Raw genomic sequence first — 20,054 nt, 5'->3', positions numbered from 1 at the left:
ACACTTCCAGGTTAGGAAGTGTGAATGTAGTAAGTCAGGGTGAAAATTCAGAGTTGAATATGTAAGGAATGAGAAAACTGGGTGTAATGGAAAGGGAGATATGTGTAATTATCTTCATTAAAGGAAGAGATTATTTAACCCTGTTGCTTTAGAGCAGTTTTTCAGAGCAAGATTCAAGAAATCAACCCAGAAGTTTGTTAAAATATATACTTCCGGTCCTTCACAGTCCAGTTTATATGTTTCAGGAGGTTCTTAGGCATAACTGGTACCCCACCAGGTGCAGCTGAACTAAGTAAAGAGAAAGTTACTAAAATACAGGTCCTGGATATGTGTCTAAAAGAGCTGTCCAAAGAACAGAATTAGTTGCATAGCAAAGTCTGCATTCTCTGGCACTAGGAATATACTTGACTATATTTCTTTCTCCGATCTCTGTAACTTCTACCCATTTGTTATACTTCTGCTTTCTGATCTTCAGAATGCTTACTGTGGTAGAAAATCAAAATTTCAAAATGAATTATATTGTTTGGGAGAAACATGAATGAGATTTGGCTCACAGTGTCTTTTATTTAAGATAAACATATGAACTGAAATGTAATGAGATTAAAGTTAGTTGCTGTTGGATGAAGCCTTGTGTAAAACAAATGCTCCCTGTCTGCTAAAGAAACATTTTGTTCTTAGTAGACAGTCTAATATTGAATGGACCATTTTAACACTGATTCTGATCACCTAGGTAGACTGAAAATCCTTTGATATTTTTATTAGTGTATGCATGATAATTTCTCAGGAACAACATGACAACACCCATCTTTTATTCAGGGCACAAGTGAAAAAAGTAGGAAAGAGAAGGCAGGTATGCAATGGATGAGTGTATTAACGAAATGGTTCAAGTTTTTGCTGTTCTTTTCTATCCTAGCCCAGAGAATTTGAAATATGTTCAAAGTATGCTGACTTTCAGAATGTAGATATATATGCACAAGTGTACTGAAATAGAAAAAACAAAAACAACTTGTTTTAATCTTTGACAGATATAGATTACATTTATTATTGAAAAGAACTGCAAATGTATTGTTTAATATATGTACAGTTATGTACAACTATAATGAGATAACATTAGTAATACATTAAAATGCTGTTTTTTTTCCCTCTGAAAATACTTTTAGTTCTGAGCCATCTGAAGATGAAGAGTCCCAAGGCCTTCCTACCATGGCCACTAGAAACAACAATGATATTTCAGAACTGGAAGACCTTTCGGAATTGGAAGACCTTAAAGATGCTAAACTTCAGACCCTGAAGGAGCTTTTTCCACAAAGAAGTGACAGTGATTTACTTAAGGTTATACCCCTTTCTAGTAATTGGTTATTACAGCTGTAATGATGCTTAAAATGTCTCCTGTGTCCAGTGCTGTATTCAGTAGATAGTCATTTTTCTAAAAATATCTTATATTTGAAGAAAATTAATTCAATAATAAAGGCAGATACCAGAGATTTACTTGTTGAATCTTAACAGTAGGTGAGGTTTATTCACCTATAAGTAATATAATAACTTGAGCCTATCTGTATCTTCTCTGTATCTCATGTGGGTTGTGAAGTTTTTTGAGTTTGAATGGTTCTGAAGTGGGGATAACCCTCTTCTCACTAGAAACATAGAAGTGTCCAGAGGCTTTTTTTCTTAGTTTGCCCGTAATGACAAGGAGTTGCTTTTCACATTTAGTGCCATGTGACCAGGGATGCTGAGCATGCTGCAATACCGAGCACACTCCCGTGTAACAGAAGAGAAGTCCTGCCAGTGGCACCCTCGCTGAGAAATATTAACTGAACGATAGAAACAAAACAAGTGGCTCTAGTTTTACTGTTACAGTTATCTAGCTCTCTTTTTATAAGAGGAAATAAAAACTTAGCGTTCAATTAAGTTTAGGTAGAGAATAAACCTCTGAAGATAAGTAAATAGTTTATCCCTAGCTCTGCCACTTAGTATTTGAATGAGCCTCGGGGAATCATTTAATTACAGGTTCATAGGTTTTTCACCTTTGTTTTTTATCATCATGATCCCTAGCATCACTCTCCCCAGCTAAGGCATGGAACGCACCATATCTCTATGGTCTAGGCAGGTAACTTTGAAGTGGTGGATATTGGCACATACCCTTTTTAAGAGAGGTAGCTGCTGCTTCGCTTTGATAAGATATGACAATGTGAAATCCGTTACAGCATATTTTTATCAGATAATTCAGATTTTGAAATAAAAGGCTGAATTTTTATTTGGTGTTGATCATCAGCTTAAGAGCTTTATTGAGATACAGTTTAAATCTGTAAAGATCACCTGATTTTTTGGATTTTAGCATATTTACGGAGTTGTACAATCATCTGCTAAGTCACTTCAGTCGTGTCCGACTCTGTGCGACCCCATAGACGGCAGCCCACCAGGCTCCCCCATCCCTGGGATTCTCCAGGCAAGAACACTGGAGTGGGTTGCCATTTCCTTCTCCAATGCATGAAAGTGAAAAGTGAAAGTGAAGTCGCTCAGTCGTGTCCCACTCTTCACGACCCCATGGACTGCAGCCTACCAGGCTCCTCCGTCCATGGGATTTTCCAGGCAAGAGTACTGGAGTGAGGTGCCATTGCCTTCTCCATGTACAACCATCACCATAATCTAATTTTAAAACATTTTAATCATTCCAAAAAGAAACCTTGTACCTATTACCAGTCACTCCCCATCTCCATTCCCTAGCCAACCACTAATCTCTGTCTCTATAGATTGGCCTATTCTGAACATTTCATGTCAGTGGGAACATACCCCATATGTGGTTTTTTCTTTTTTTTGATCGTGCAGCATTTAGGACCTTTGTTTCCCCAAGGAGAGATTGAACCAGTGCCTCCTGCAATGGAAGCACAGTCTTAACCCCTGGACCACCAGGAAAATCCCAATGTAATCTTTTATAACTGACTTCCTGCACTAGTATACAGCTTTGAAGCTCATTCATGTTATATCATATTTCATTTCTTTTTATAGTAACTAATTTAAAGAAAGACAAAACCAAAAATACCATTCAAGTCAAACAAAACATGTCTGAAACAGAAGTGATCTAGGCCTGCTAGTTTGAACTCTTCTAAGTTTATATTATTTCCTTTGTTCTCTGATATATTTAATATGAATCTTTCTTTTTTCCCAGATCATTCTGATAACCTTCCTACTGTTAGCTAAATGAAACTTGAATGGTATCTTGTCTACTTTTCCCCTGCAAGTAGTGTTACTTGCTTCCTGATGGTTTTTTTCCTCATAGGAAAAGAAGGAAAGAGTGTAGCCACTAGTAGCAACACTGAAAGTATTGGAAAAAACTTTCAACAGAATAAACATGGTGGAGTATTAAAATAGTCAACATAAATCGCAGTTTAAAAATACTTTAGTTTGAGTGCTAATTTTTCATGTAGTTCAAGGGGATTTATTCCCTATAGAAGCATTTATCTCTAATTTTATAATTACAATGGTAAAGTTGAATTGCTACATGAACTTTGTGTGTCTGTTTCACTAGTATTTGAAATTTGGGGAATTTAGCATAACACTTGCTCCAAAGCAAAGCTCTCCGTGGAAGTAATCTGCATTTCAAGTGATCTCCCATCATTTTAAAAGATTTAAAGATAACATTCATAAATTACTCTTCAGAGGCTTTTAGACACATATAAAATAATTCAAAGAGCTATGAAATATAAACTTGGTCCTACACTTGATAAGAATATGCTTTGTCTATTTTGAAAATGAGGAAAGGCTTACAAGATATCGGAGGATCCAAGAGGAAGAAAACTAGTATAGAAAAGAGCATTATCTTTTTGTTTTGAGGCTTTTAATTTAATACAAAAATAGCTTATTTAAGAAATTAAGATCTTTTTAAAACAACTCATTGGAAGTACAGGAAACTACGGCAAGAGAAAAGTATGGGAGTTCTGAAATCTGAAAGTGTGAATTATGTAAGCCATATATTAATATGTTCTTGAGTAAATTCAAGCAATTTAATTTTTAGCAATTTAGAAATAGAGCATATTTCAAGAGTCCTTTATCGAAATCGAGAAGTACTAGATTTAAAAAAGTAATTCCAGAGTTTATTTTAAATGCCTGTCAGAGCCTGTCCTTCCTTCTGTCCCTCCCTTCCTTCCCCTCTCCCTCTCTTCCTTTCCCTCCTTCTCTCTCTCTCTCTCACACACACACACACACGCCCACCCACCCAGTACCTGGACTCACTCATAGGTAGGAAGCTTTTGAGACTTCAGGGCCCAGTCTTACAATTAAAATAACAAAAACCTTGAGTATACTGTACATATTTGACTGTTTTATTTTTTCTTTTATAATGGTGATAAGTAAATCTATTAAATACATTTTAAGATAGATAAATTTACACTTTTTAGACAAACCAGATATTCTGAAAATTTATCATCTGACTTACTGAACTTAAGCTATTATGTAGCTATTTCTCCACTTGTTGTATATTTAATACATTGGTTTATATATTTAATATATTTAAATATGTGGTAAGTTTGTAAAATAATTCTTAAAGTATTATTTTTAAAACAGTCTTTTCTCATTTTGTCAGTTGATTGACTCAACAAGCACTATGGATGGAGCAATTGCTGCTGCCTTGCTGATGTTTGGTGATGCAGGTATGCCTGACTTAGTTTCAACCCATGTTGAAGATAATCCATATCTTCTCATTTTTATTGCTTATCAGTTTACCAACCTTCTTCATGAATTCTTACAGGAACCTTAGGAAGTATTAATAGCTTCAGGGGTTTTAGATGAAAACAGTGAAGATTAAGGTTTAAAAAAAATAAGAACGTTAAGGTTAACTGACTAACTTACCTGAGGTCTTACTTACCTGGAAACTGAACTTTCTAGGTTCCATTTTCTTTACCCTCTCCCAAAAAAGGGGAGGAGACAGTTTCATTGGTAATTTTGTTTGTCCTCTACAGATCAAATATCTTAACAGTGAAGTTTGGGAGATACATGTTCTTTAATAAGTGTCCTTTCTAATTCATTGTAGTTTTACTTCTCTAAATGAGAGTCAGGAACTTAAGGAAATCCTAGCTTGTAATCAGCGTTCCTTCGTGTACTAAACATTTATGCTATAGTCTAGTTTTAGAATACAAATAAATACTTTCATATAAGCACCTCCAATTTTTTTCAGTAAATGCTGCCTATATTTCTTTTTTTTGTATGTACCGAGCAAGTATAACTAACCTATAATCCCACTACTAAATAAACTACTTAAGAAATGAAAGCAAGCCTAAATATCATATATAATCATTAGAGTACAAAATATAATTATAGTATTGGTTTGCACTTATAAGAAAAGTCATTTGATCATTTATCTTGGATAACTTGTCATTACAATCAAAATTTATCTAATTACAAAATATCTCTATAACATTCCTCTGTGACACCAATAGGGTTAATTTATTGTTTCTCTACACATAAACATCACCAGATGGTCAATACCAAAGTCAGATTGATTATATTCTTTTCAGCCAAAGGTGGAGAAACTCTACACAGTCAGCAAAAACAAGACTGGGAGCTGACTGTGGCTCAGATCATGAACTTCCTAATGCCAAATTCAGACTTAAATTAAATAAACTAGGGAAAACCACTAGTCCATTCAGGTATGATCTAAGTCAAATCCCTTACAGTTATACAGTGGAAGTGACAAATAGATTCAAGGGATTAGATCTGATTAGAGTGCCTGAAGAACTGTGGATGGAGGTTTGTGACATTGTACAGGAGGCAGTGATCAAAACCATCCCCAAGAAAAAGAAATGCAAAAGGCAAAATAGTTGTCTGAGGAGGACTTACAAATAGCTGAGAAAAGAAGAGAAGCAAAGGAGAAGAGGAAAGCTAAACCCATCTGAATGTGGAGTTCCGAAGAATAGCAGGGAGAGATGAGAAAGCTTTCCTAACTGATGAGTGCAAAGAAATAGAGGAAAACAATAGAATGGAAAAAACTAGAGAACTCTTCAAGAAAATAGAGATTACCAAGAGAACATATTATGCAGAGATGGGCACAATAAAGGACAGAAACGATATGGACCTAATAGAAGTAGATATTAAGAAAAGGTGGCAAGAATACACAGAAGAACTGTACAAAAAAGATCTTCACTACCCAGATAATCAAGATGGTGTGATTACTCACCTAGAGCCAGATATCCTGGAGTCAAAAGTCAAGTGGGCTTTAGGTAGCATCACTATGAACCAAGCTAGTGGAAGTGATGGAATTCCAGCTGAGCTATTTCAAATCCTAAAAGATGATGCTGTGAAAGTACCACACTCAATATGACAGCAAAATTGGAAAACTTATCAGTGGCCACAGGACTGGAAAAAGTCAGTTTTCATTCCAGTACCAAAGAACAGCAATGTCAAAGATTATTCAAACTGCTTCACAATTGCATTCACCTCACATGGTAGCAAGGTAATGCTCAAAATTCTCCAAGCGAGGCTTCAGCAGTACACGAGCCAAGAACTTCCAGATGTTCAAGCTGGATTTAGAAAAGGCAGAGGATTCAGAGACCAAATTGCCAACATCTGTTGGATCATAGAGAAAACAAAAGAATTCCAGTAAATATATACTTCTGTTTTATTGACTATGCTAAAGCCTTTGACTGTGTAGATCACAACAAACTGGAAAATTCTTAAAGAGATGGGAATCCCAGACCCCCTTACCTGCCTCCTGAGAAGTCTGTATGCCGGTCAAGAAGCAACAGTTAAAACCAGATATGGAACAACAGACTGGTTCCAAATTGGGAAAGGAGTATGTCAGGGTTGTATATTGTCATCCTGCTTATTTAGCTTATATGCAGTGTATCATGCAAAATGCTGGGCTGGATGAAGCATAAGCTGAAATCAAGATTGTGGGAAATATCAATAACCTCAGATATGCAGATGACACCACCCTTATGGCAGAAAGTGAAGAGGAACTAAGGAGCCTCTTGATGAAAGTGAAAGAGTAGAGCGAAAATGCTGCCTTAAAACTCAGCATTCAAAAAACTAAAATCATGGTATTCTGTCCCATCACTTCATGGCAAATAGATGGGGAAACAGTGGAAACAGTAAGACTTTCATTTTCCTGGTCTCCAAAAATCACTACAGATGGTGACTGCAGCCATGAAATTAAAAGACGCTTGCTCCTTGGAAGAAAAGCTATGACCAACCTAGATAGCATATTAAAAAGCAGAGACGTTACTTTTGTCAACAAAGATCCATCTGATCAAAGCTGTGGTTTCTCCATTAGTCATGTAAAGATGTAAGAGTTGGATCATAAAGCTGAGTGCCAAAGAATTGATGCTTTTGAACTGTGGTGTTGGAGAAGACTCTTGAGAGTCCCTTGGACTGTAAGGAGATCCAACCAGTCCATCCTAAAGGAAATCAGTCCTGAATATTCATTGCTAAGAATGATGCTAAAACTCCAATACTTTGACCACCTGATGCAAAGAACTGACTCATTAGAAAAGACCCTGATGCTGGGAAAGATTGAAGGCGGAAGGAGAAGGGAACGACAGAGGATGAGATGGTTGAGTGGCGTCACCGACTTGATGTACATGAGTTTGAGCAAGTTCCGTGAGTTGGTGATGGACAGGGAAGCCTGGCGTACTGCAATCCATGAGGTTGCAAAGAGTCAGACATGACTGAGTGACTGATCTATTAATTAGCATTGATGTTTTACATTATTTCATTACTATAATACAAAAGAAAGTAGCTTTACAGGTAAACCTTTATGGTTTTATTTCTGTAGCCTAAACTTCAAACCAGGATGCTGAGTCAAAGGGTATGCACATTTTGAAATATAATATGTACTTCAGTGTTAATTTTAAATGTTATGCCAATTTATGATTTCATTAGCAGTGTGAATATGTACCCATATTCCTAAGTGGATTTTTTAAAAATTATATACAAAAATAGAAAATACCATAATGTGTTTTCATGGGTCTGTTATCTTTCTTCTGCAATTATCTACCTCATCTTAACCCCCTGCTTGGATTCCATAGATGATATTACTTTATTGACATGAAATTTTTTTTAATTTTTTTCTTTTATTGAAGGATAATTGCTTTACAGAATTTTGTTGTTTTCTGCCAAACCACAACATGAATCTGCCATAGGTAATACATATATCCCCTCCCTTTTGAACTTCCTTCCCATCTCCCTCCCCACCCCACCTCTCTAGGTTGGTACAGAGCCCCTATTTAAGTTTCTTAGCCTACAGCAAATTCCCATTGGCTATCTAAAGACTGATGCTGGGAGGGATTGGGGGCAGGAGGAGAAGGGGACAACCGAGGATGAGATGGCTGGATGGCATCACGGACTCAATGGACGTGAGTCTGAGTGAACTCCGGGAGATGGTGATGGACAGGGAGGCCTGACGTGCTGCGATTCATGGGGTCGCAGAGTCAGACAAGACTGAGCGACTGAACTGAACTGAACTGAAGTTTTCATGTTACTCTTTCCATACATCTCACCCTCTCCTTCCCTTTCCCCATGTCCATATGTCTGTTCTCTGTCTGTTTCTCCGTTGCTGCCCTGTAAGTAAATTCTTCAGTACCATTTTTCTAGATTGCATATATATATGTGTTAGAATATGATACTTAACCTTTCTCTTTCTGCCTTACTTCATTCTGTATAATCGGTTCTAGGTTCATCCACCTCATTAGAAATAACTCAAAGGCGTTCATTTTATGGCAGAGTAATGTTCCGTTTTCCACATGAAATATTTTAAATCTCTTTTTCACCAGTTTGAGCAAGGGAAGGATATTGTGTGGTGTGTGGCTGCTGCCCACAGTGAATATTAAGATTCTTCTTTTTCTTTTGCTTACTAGCTGTGTAACCTTGGGCAGTATTGCCTAAGTTTTCTCTTTCTGTAGTAAAATAGTATAATAATAGTAGGAAGTTCTTAAGTTGTTATGAAACAATGATAGTTATTGCAGATTTTTTATAGTGAGTGTTGGATAGTAAGTACGTAGTCCATATTAACATTTCTGTGCTTAAGGGCTGTCTGATACTAGAAATGGTACAAGAGAGAGTTGTGCCTTCATTACTGTATCCTACTGTAAAAATTCTGAAAAATTGTAGGCCCTGTTAACATGTTGAGTTGCTAAGTGGATTGGGGAAATTTTAATATATTCTTTCTTGTCCTCATAATATCTCATATTTCAGAATCTTTCCAATGAAAACTTTGTTAAATAACTATTCCACAGCAATGCATCTTTTTTGTCTTGAGCAATTTGTATTATTCAGCTTTATTTATTACACAGATACTTAGTATGTATCTATTGCTGGATGCCAGATGCTGTTTTAGGCACGGAGGGTACATGCTGGAACAAAATGGACACAACCTCTGCCCACAGGTAGTTTACAGTACTTATTAAAGTTGAACTTTAGCAGAGTTTTTTTACTTGTCATTGTTGTACTAAACCTTGATTTTATTTCCTTTTTTGGAAAATATTGTCAAATGGCAAATTATAAGGAAAGGAGAAATTAAGGTTTTCTTGTTTTTTTTTTTTAAGTAAACTTCCATGCTTCTTCTTAGAATGGATAGTATAGTCATATCAGTCATCTTCAGTATAGTACACTCTTGAGGTAATGTATAGAATGACAGCTTTGTCTCACTAACAGAGGATCTTTTTAAATGCCTTGGACAATTCTCAAAGAGTCTCCAAATTCTGATGTTGGACATTGGTTTTACCACAAATTACAGTCTTTTATATGCAGTATCATCCTGCATATTAAACAATAAAGGTATGTTTTTTACGTTGCCTTCTGAATGTTTTCATTTATGAATACTAAGTTATAAAGACAAAAATAGGTATCCAAAGTTTTTACCCTACTTTAAATGGTAAAAGTATGAATTTACTGATGTCGTCTGGAATCTAGCTGGTTCTTCCACCTCTGTGTGTTTGTGCTTAGTCGCTCAGTCGTGTCCAACTCTGCAACCCCGTGGACTGGGGCTCCTCTGTCCATGGGATTCCCCAGGCAAGAATACTGGAATAGGTTGCCATTCCCTTCTCCAGGGGATCTTCCCAACCCCGGATCAAACCTGGGTCCCCTGCATTGCAGGCAGATTCTTTATCATCTGAGCTACTAGGGAAGCCCTAGTTCTCTATATATGTGTCAGTATAAGAGTAGGTAAAAACATTTTTATGTGACTGTGATTCTGTTTTTTTGTTTTTGTTTTTTTTGCTGTTTTGTAACCATATTTATTTCTAAAGTCTACTCAGTTCTTTATAACAGTGTATTCTGACTTGTCTAATAGCTTATTGACAGGCACTTAAGTGCTTAGGTAAAATTTTTTATGTATGCCTAAGTAATCATTCTCCATCAGTTTTTTGTAAGTAAATTCCTGGAAAAAGAATTGTTGAACTGAAAGACACACACATCTAAAATTGTGAAGTGTATTATTTAGATTGCCTTCCAGATAGGCTATAACAATTTATGATGTTTTAACGTGATGACTGCTCACAGTATGCTATGACTTCCTTTTACTACTCTTTTTAATCTTAGGATGGAAAAAATGGTACTGTGTTTTCCCTGTCTTTAGTTATTAATGATATTGATCATCTTTTCTCTTTCTTTTTCCCCTATTGAATTACCTGGTGTTCTTTGTTCATATTTTCTTTTTTGCAGTTTCATGTTTTACTTTTTATGTTTTAAATATGCTTTTCTTTATTTTAAGAAAGGATTAAACATATCTAGGTGACATGGTGTAATCACCTAGTTTGAAAGTCTTTTCAGACTTTGAATATTAGAATATTACTAATGGTAGTTATTAGTAATATGCCTAATTACTGGACATGACTGAGCGACTGAACTGAACTGAATGGTAGTCACTTAACCCCAGCAAATATGTGGGTAATGATAGAGTGGATGCCAGCAATTAGTTGGTGTATGCAGAATGCACATTTACTTTATGAATAAAGGGGGGAAAATTTAAGCATGCATACTTAAAGCATGTAATTATTATACATTGAAATGTTGATTGCATTCAATTTGGTTATAGCCGTATTATGACATTTTCATGCTTACAGCTTAAAAGCTGTTGTGTCTGTACTTATTTTGAATATTCCTAGCAACTTTTATTTCTAACTTCATAGTTAGGGTACTGATAACTTTCAGCAAATACTTTCTTACAAGCACTGCAGTATGTCTCTGGAATTCGCTCTCTGAAAGTGAAGGTACTGAAGAAGTATATGAGTGTATACAAAGTAACACATAAGTAACATAGCTTTTCGGAATCATGTAGACTGAGTTTCCTGTCAGTCCTGGCAGAATGTGCACATTTCCTGTTACTGTCATACAGCACTCTCTTGTGTTGTGCTCTCTTGTTTTTAGGTTAAAAGCATTCATCTCTTGATTTCTCTGTTTCTCAGTTCCTCCTAATTGGTAAAATGAGTATATATTTACTTGGTAGGTTTGTTGTGGAAAGTAAATGAAACAGCAGTTTATAAAAGCCCACTGCAAAGCCTGGTACATAGTAGATACTTAATTATTGACAATTATTTGATGCTATTCAGATAAGCTGATGGGCTTAATTTTTTTCACTACTGAACATTCAGTCATTGAGGAGAACCTCTTCTTTCTACTATAGAATTACTTGTCAATTCAAAGATATATATCATTAGCATTAAATAATGTATAGTTAATAAATATGTATAGTCTTATAGTGATTTCTACTTTTGAAAGTCTGAAAAGGATCTCTCTTTATTTTTCCTTCAATGCAGTTAACATTTATTGAATGTATGTCATATGTAGAAGATACAATATTGTCCTGATATCAAGAGAACTGTCTATTAAGTGTAGTTTGCCATTTTTTTTTTTACATTAATGATTCTTATATTATATCAGTGTGAACTTTGCATGTCCTCGTCTGTTTTAGAAGGTGGTGGACCCAGGAAAAGAAAATTATCTTCTTCTTCAGAGCCATTTGAGGAAGATGAATTTAATGATGATCAATCTATGAAAAAGAAGAGATTGGATCATGTGAGTTACATTTGAATTGCAGCGTCAAAATTAACTACTTAAGCACAGACTGTGTTGAATCTGAATTTACAAAAATACACCTCAATGAATCAGTCTTCTCTCACACAGCAGTATTAACTGCTTATCTCTGAATTATAAAACTGATTTAAAAAATATTCCAGTGGTGTAGTAAAGTGACTTTTGGGGAAAATATACTTTAAATTTTATCTTGTAAACTGTATATGTGTATACATATAGTTGTACAATGTTTACATCAAACAGCTGTTACTACCACCAGCACCATTTCAAACTCCTCAGTGACAACTACTTATAATTCCTATAGATGACACCTTTGATATTTAACTGCTTATCTAAAAATAATATTAGTTATGCTTTGACTGGGTTATTGTGGTTTTCTGTTAACTTTGAAATAGATCTACTAAGAGCCATTCCAATGAGTCTATAGACATAGTCCTCCGTGTCCGCATTCATGACAGCACAGTTTCTTTTGGCGATCAAAGTCAGTCACCCCAGTTAGCACAGTAACCCCTTTCTTTGCCTGATTTAGTCTCCACCCTAATTTAATGGGACAGCTGTTGTATCCCTCCGTAGAAGTATTCTTCCCTTGGTAGAAAGTAAAAATTCTGAGTTTTAGGTTTGAATAACCACTAGTATAAGAGAGTAGGCCCACATTTTAGTTTATAAACCTGTGTATAATGGCCATGGAAGAAATAGCATAATATTTATTGATGGCTGAGTCAAAGCATTCACTTTGCTTTTACGTCTGTTGAATAGCATGTTAGCCTTGTGGAGTGTTATCAACAAATTCACATTCTAAATTTTCGTTAAGTGATATCACTGCTCTGTAAGCCAGCTGTATCTAGGCATTGAGACACATGGTAAGATCAGTGAATTCCATTGGGCATGAATCTCTTGATGTACTTTTCTTTCAGTGAACTTGGCTCCCCTGATCAGAAACATTGATTGCTGTGTCACAGCAATCGATTAAGCTTTTTATATATCTGTATGTGATGCCATTGGATTCCTAGGGGCACTGTAACAAAGGACCACAAACTGAGTGGCTTAAACAACAGAAATATATTGTCTCACAGTTCTGGAAGCTAGAAGTCCAAGATCAAGATATCAGAAGGGTTGCTTCCTTCTAAAGGCTGTCACATCTCTCTGTGACTAGCTTCTCGTGGTTTGCTGGCAGTCTTTGATGTTCCTTGACCTGTAGATCTCTGCCTTATCTTTACAGTGTATGCTTCCTGTGTGCTTGTCTGTCTCCACATTTCCTCTTCTTCATTGGATTAGGGCCCACCCTAATGACCTCATTTTAACTCTATTACCTCAGTAATAATTACTTAGAGCCAGTCTTCAGTTGAGGTCATATTCTGAGGTACTGGGGATTATTCAGCAGAAGACTTTGGAGGGACACAGTTCAATCCATAACTGCTGTTGTCAAATCCAGGTGGGTAGGAAAGGCTAATCCATACTCACAGTAAATTTCTTATTAGTGTCCCTTTCATGATGAAAGGGATTAAATGCCATCAACTTGCCACCAGACAGTTGACTGAATCTCTCAAGGAATGGATCTCACTGTCATGGGAATTCATTGATGGCCTCTGCTCTTGGCAGGTCAAATACTCAGCAGTAGCCATAGCCAGATAAATCTTGGTTTGAGAAAGTCTTGCTGATGTGCCTGCGCAGACTCAGTCCATGTTGCCGTGGTCGCTTGTGTATAGGCACATTGAGCATGCATCCAAGTGGCTGAGATCTTATTTTGGTCCCCAGAATGACTCATCTTGTCCCCATGATTATTAAAAGCTCCTTCCTATACATTAGACATCCTTTGCTGAGCATTCATATGGGATGCTCTTATCCTTATATTTTGTTCTCAGGAAAAACTTCTATAGTGCACCTCCTCCCCAGACTTCTGGTCACTGATCTTCCACTCTCGTTCTTCTGCTGAGTTACTGTCCATGATATATCATTTATCTGTACTTCTGGCCATCTCTTTCTATATAAAATGGACAATAAGTTTAACTACCCAAAGTTGTGTACAGCACTGCTGTCGTAAGTGGAATTTTGTTATATTGTTCACTTTCAGCTGGTTCTAACTAAGAGTTATGTAAACTCTTTGTAAAATAATTTCAAGATTTTTCTCCCACTTTCTCTGAACATCAAGAATTTCCCATAGTGCAATAGATGTTGATGGAGGGGCAATAGTAGAGCAGAATTCAGTCCCATGGGAGTCTGAGACACCTGTACATGCAGCTTATTTGTGCTTCCTGAACCTACTTAAGTCCAGTCTCAAATACACCATCACCTTTTCTGCTTGAGGATGGGATGCTGCTGCTCATGCTCAGATACAGTCTTGGTAGATCACACACCCAGACCACATAACAGCTCCCATCTCATGGTCACCTGATACTCTATGCCAGCCATTTGGTCTTGTCAGGACCCCCCTTTCAAGCCAAGAATTGTTTCACAATGATCAGTTTACAAGTTTGTGTTTTTCTCTTCTTTCACATTTGTGAAGTATTCTATTTGAAGAAAGCACTCATTCAACATCTCAAACATATTTAAACATCATGGTTCCAAAATACCAAGCAGGGACTTCCCTGGTTGTCCAGTGGTTAAGACTCCACACTCTCCAAGTCAGGGGACACAGGTCCATTCCCTGATCGGGAAACTAAGATCCCACATGCTGTGGGATATGGCCCAAAAAAAGAGAAATAAATACCAGGCAATGGATAAGAAAAGGGAAAGTATTGAGGAGAGGCTTGAAACAAATGTTGGGAAAGAAATGAGAACATGTGGTAGATACAGGCATAAAGGAATCCACATTGTGGACCATCAGAGTGCCACAAATAATGAAAGTTAGTGGCTGGGCCACCTTAAAATGCTATGAAGTCAATAAAAAGAAGCATGAAAAAATGAAAGTGAAAATGATTCAACATCTGGATTAAAAACCAAAGGATGAAAAAATCCAAAACAGCCGTTTTCATGTGTACCTTTATATGTGCATATAAAGATCTTAAATAGGAAATCACCATATGCTGCCTTCTCTTAGTGTCAGTAGTGGTTGCTGTAGTGTTTTTAAATGATGTTACAAATTCTGAGGCCATCAGCTGTCACACCAAGTGATGAATGCAGATGAGGAAACTACAAAATAATTTTATAACAGTGGTGCAGCAGTAAACTGGCAAGGCAGCTGTATATTGAAATAAATTCTTAATTTTGATGAAACGGGTATCTGTTAATGAACACATGCATCAAAGACTCAAATCTGAAAGATAGAAAATGTAGTCTAGAATGTAAAGCTTTGAAAGTACCAGTATTGTGATGTTCAGCACCAACTCCAGGTAGAGATTTGGAGCTGAAGACAGTGGTAGTTTTGTTATTGGTGTTTAGCTGCCAGTTGTGTCAACTCTTTTGCAACCCTGTGGGCTGGAGCCCACCAGGCTCCTCTGTCCATAGGATTTCCCAGGCAAGAGTAGTGGACTGGGTTGCCAGGTCCTTCTCCAGGGAATCGTCCCAACCGAGGGATCTAACCCAAGTCTCTTGCATTGGCAGGCAGATTCTTTACCACTAAGCCACCAGGGAATCCTAGTGGTAGTTTATCACTTAACAAACAGAACCTCTTAAGAGAACTGTTCAAGTCAGTCTTGGAGTTCACTATGCTGCTGCTAAGTCACTTCAGTCGTGTCCGACTCTGTGTGACCCCATAGACGGCAGCCCACCAGGCTCCCCCGTCTCTGGGATTCTCCAGGCAAGAACACTGGAGTGGGTTGCCATTTCCTTCTCCAGTACATGAAAGTGAAAAGTGAACATGAAGTCACTCAGTCGTATCCAATCCTTAGAGACCCATGGACTGGCTGTAGCAAAAATGGATGGACCAGCCAAATCTGCATTGATATATTTACTTAATTCTTCTCTGCTATAGAGAATTATTGCAAAAATAGGACCCAAATGAAAACACTTAGCTTTTAAAATTTTTGTAATTCATCAAGCCTGTCCCTCTACAGAAGCTGAACTCAACCCCAGTTTTTTTTCATTTGCCTCCAAAAACCATTCTCTGATACAGTCCTTTAGTAAAAATGTGTTAGCAGCATTTATGACTTACTATGACCATTTAAGATACTGATTACTGTAATTGAAGGTGAGGATGCAAATATGGTTTTAGAATTTTGAGAAACTTAACTTTGGAGTAGTCATTGCCACCATTTTTAGAAGCCTAGACTGATGACAAAAGAGTGTTTGCGTTATGTATTGTGGAAAATTTTTCTTCACAGTGACTTGTGATTTTGAAGAACTTGAACCCTCAGAGAAATGTTTTAAATTCACAAGTGTTAGTTTAGGAAAACAGATTGGATTTGAGGAGCTAGAAAATGAGGATATTGAGGAGCTAGGGTCCCAATCTTTTTATCTCACCAAAAACCTGCTGATGCCATGTGGATGTAGATGATGATGAGGACAGTGACAGTGAAATTCAACAAGCTATATCGTGACAGATTAGCAGTTTTAACTGGCATTTTAAACGTCACTGAAAACAATTGTACTGATGTGAAGATACAAATTTGGTTTTAATGCTGAACATAGTAGGAGAGTTGTACATGGCATGCAGTTGAATCTTCAACCTTCCAGGCACTTTTAATATGAGAACAGGAGGCTAGTAAAGTAGCTGACATTTATTGATCTTATCTATTTTCTTATTTTTAACATAATGTTTATATTTTCAGCCATACAGTAGAGATGACACAAGGACAGTGACACATATCTTTCCATTGCTGCTAATTTTCATGTAACTCTTCATTTACTATTTCATAGTAACTCATAAGCTATAGCCGTTCCAATGCTCACATTCCAAGCAGACTTGAGTTCATATTTATTGGAGTATTTATGCATTTCTTAATCATTTAATGTGTAAAAATGCACTATCCTTCTTTTAAGATTTCCTTCTATTTTTTTAATGGGTCACTAATACCAGATCACCTGACCTGCCTCTTGAGAAATCTGTATGCAGGTCAGGAAGCAACAGTTAGAACTGGACATGGAACAACAGACTGGTTCCAAATAGGAAAAGGAGTATGTCAAGGCTGTATATTGTCACCCTGCTTATTTAACTTCTATGCAGAGTACATCATGAGAAACGCTGGACTGGAAGAAACACAAGCTGGAATCAAGATTGCCGGGAGAAATATCAATAACCTCAGATATGCAGATGGCACCACCCTTATGGCAGAAAGTGAAGAGGAACTAAAAAGCCTCTTGATGAAAGTGAAAGAGGAGAGTGAAAAAGTTTGCTTAAAGCTCAACATTCAGAAAATGAAATGGCATCCGGTCCCATCACTTCATGGGAAATAGATGGGGAAACAGTAGAAACAGTGTCAGACTTTATTTTTTGGGGCTCCAAAATCAGTGCAGATGGTGACTGCAGCCATGATATTAAAAGACGCTTACTCCTTGGAAGGAAAGTTATGACCAACCTAGATAGCACATTCAAAAGCAGAGAGATTACTTTGCCGACTAAGGTCCATCTAGTCAAGGCTATGGTTTTTCCTGTGGTCATATATGGATGTGAAAGTTGAACTGTGAAGAAGGCTGAGTGCTGAAGAATTGATGCTTTTGAATTGTGGTGTTGGAGAAGACTCTTGAGAGTCCTTTGGACTGCAAGGAGATCCAACCAGTCCATTCTGAAGGAGATCAGCCCTGGGGTTTCTTTGGAAGGAATGATGCTGAAGCTGAAACTCCAGTACTTTGGCCACCTCATGTGAAGAGTTGACTCATTAGAAAAGACTCTGATGCTGGGAGGGATTGGGGGCAGGAGGAGAAGGGGATGACAGAGGATGAGATTGGCTGGATGGCATCATGGACTCGATGGACGTGAGTCTGAGTGAACTCCAGGAATTGGTGATGGACAGGGAGGCCTGGCGTGCTGCGATTCACGGGGTGGCAAATAGTCGGACACGACTGAGTGACTGAACTAAACTGATGAAATTCTTGAACGTGATACCTCTAACACAGTTTTCCTCAGCCCAGTGGCTTTTTATTTTCATGATTTTGCATGGTGCAATAATTTTTGAAAATGGATGTGTCATGTTATAGTGGAACAGACTGTAGTTGTCAGCAGAAGAGGACATGACCTTTCTTTGAAGCCACATGGGTCTCTGCTGTGATTTTCCTGTTGGGGATTGCCAGAGACTTTAGGCAATGTCCTCATGAGCCACATATTCTTTGATAAGCACTGTGTCTACTCGCTGGTCGCAAAACCTAAGTGGCAAAGCACTTGCATTGCATCCTGGACCTACTCCAAAGCCTCCTCTTAATCTAGGCCCATTCCTAACAGTTTTACGGATTCTTCATAAACAGATCAGAGTAGCATACGCTGAACTGAAGTATACCTTGCCTCCAGCATCCCAAGAGGTCGACTAAAGTGTTGTACCTCTTTCTCAGAGGCAGCAGTGTCCAGCCATTTGTCTTTTGTTTTTTCTTTTCAGAGTAAAATTTGCAGCATGCTTCACGTTGGACCTCCATGTGGTTCATGAAAGTGGTGGGCCCCAGAATTCGAGGGTGTTAGGCTTCCCGGGTTGCACAGTGGTAACAAATCCACCTAGCAGTTCTGGGAGACGCAAGAGACATGGGTTCAGTGCCTGGGTTGGGAACATCCCCTGGAGTAGGACTTGACACCCTGCTCAGTATTCTTGCCTGAAAAATTCAGAGGAGCCTGGACAGGCTGTAGTCTATGGAGTTGCAAAGAGTCAGACATAACTGAGAGACTGAGCATTCAGCATATTTGCCACTCTAGCATGCATATATCTTACTAAGGCCATCTAAAAACAACCACTGCTTCCTCCTTGTTAAGTCCAACTTACGTGATGTCTTCACTGTAGAGGACCAAAGTGATACACTGTGGACTCTGCAAAACTATCAAAGTCCTTAGGTAATAATTTTTGAAACAGAGTTGAGACTTATAGCCCTGAAAGCATGAAGGTGTGTGTATTCATCACTTACCCTGCCCCTGCATCACTTACCCTGCCCAGGTAAAAATAGCTTCTTCTTGTCTTCCTTAATTACTGCTAGACTAATAATTGTGTAGTAACATTGATTTTCTCCAGTAAAAATACATCTGGTATAGGAGCTGCATGTGGGGTCATCATCTGTTGTTTGCGTATGATAATCTAAAATAATTCTCTAAGACCCATTTCGCTTTGGTATAGGCCAAGGAGGCACATTACGTTGGGATCTGGGATGGTGGTGCCAATCTCTTCAATTCCTTCAGTGATATGTGTTGCTACTTTGTCAGAGGGACAGTTCTAGGGCCTTAGATTTGGTATTTTCTACAGCTATGGCCCTTACTCTGTGGGTCAAGGAGCTGATGTGGAATTTCTGCCAGTGCCAAATATGTCAGTTCCGACTCTGCATTCTGAAACTAGAAGTGTAACTGCAGGAGTGATTCATAACTCTTGAGCCATCTGATATGACTTGAGCCCAGAGTTCATGTATCACCTGGCTTCTGTGAAGCTCCAGAATAACCACTGAACTGCATAGGTATTTTCAGTCATCAGGGATTAGCAGAGCTGACGGAAGTGTGGGGTCCAAGATCAAAGAGGAAATGATAGACACACAACCTGCTGAATGTTTAATATGTGCTTTAATATATTTAATTCCCAAAAGATAGTTTAGTGCAGTCGCTCAGTTGTGTCTGACTCTGCCACCCCATGGACTGCTGTATGCCAGGCTTCCCTGTCCATCACCAAGTCCCAGAGCTTATTTGAAACTCATGTCCATTGAGTCAGTGATGCCATCCAACCATCTCATCCTCTGTCGTCCCCTTCTCCCGCCTTCAGTCATTCCCAGCATCAGGGTCTTTTCAGATAAGTCAGTTCTTTGCATCAGGTGGCCAAAGTATTGGGAGTTTCAGCTTCAGCATCAGTCCTTCCAATGAATATTCAGGACTGATTTCCTCTAGGATGGACTGGTTACTATTTTCCAAATAACTTTTTTCTTTAGATGAGATTCACATAGCGTAAAATTAACCATTAAAAATTCAGTGGCATTTAGTACAT

At 37.8% G+C, this 20,054-nt stretch overlaps 1 protein-coding gene across 3 annotated transcripts in view; it reads left to right on the top strand.

Moving 5' to 3' along the window:
* The window catches only part of SMARCAD1 (SWI/SNF-related, matrix-associated actin-dependent regulator of chromatin, subfamily a, containing DEAD/H box 1), a 90,403-nt gene that overhangs the window by 35,764 nt on the left and 34,585 nt on the right, over window positions 1-20,054 (top strand). For 2 of the 3 annotated variants that reach the window (XM_040237842.1, XM_040237843.1), the window contains exons 4-6: window positions 1,161-1,332; window positions 4,580-4,646; window positions 11,900-12,003. In XM_040237842.1, the coding sequence (XP_040093776.1) occupies window positions 1,161-1,332; window positions 4,580-4,646; window positions 11,900-12,003 (343 nt within the window). The remainder of the gene's footprint in view (window positions 1-1,160; window positions 1,333-4,579; window positions 4,647-11,899; window positions 12,004-20,054) is intronic. The other variant, XM_040237844.1, reaches the window with a different exon arrangement.

The sequence above is a fragment of the Oryx dammah genome, unplaced genomic scaffold (genome assembly GCF_014754425.2).
Source record: "Oryx dammah isolate SB20612 unplaced genomic scaffold, SCBI_Odam_1.1 HiC_scaffold_3, whole genome shotgun sequence".
Classification (NCBI taxonomy): domain Eukaryota; kingdom Metazoa; phylum Chordata; class Mammalia; order Artiodactyla; family Bovidae; genus Oryx; species Oryx dammah.
Note: the sequence above shows the minus strand (reverse complement) of the source record. Positions and strands in the feature narration are given on the sequence as shown.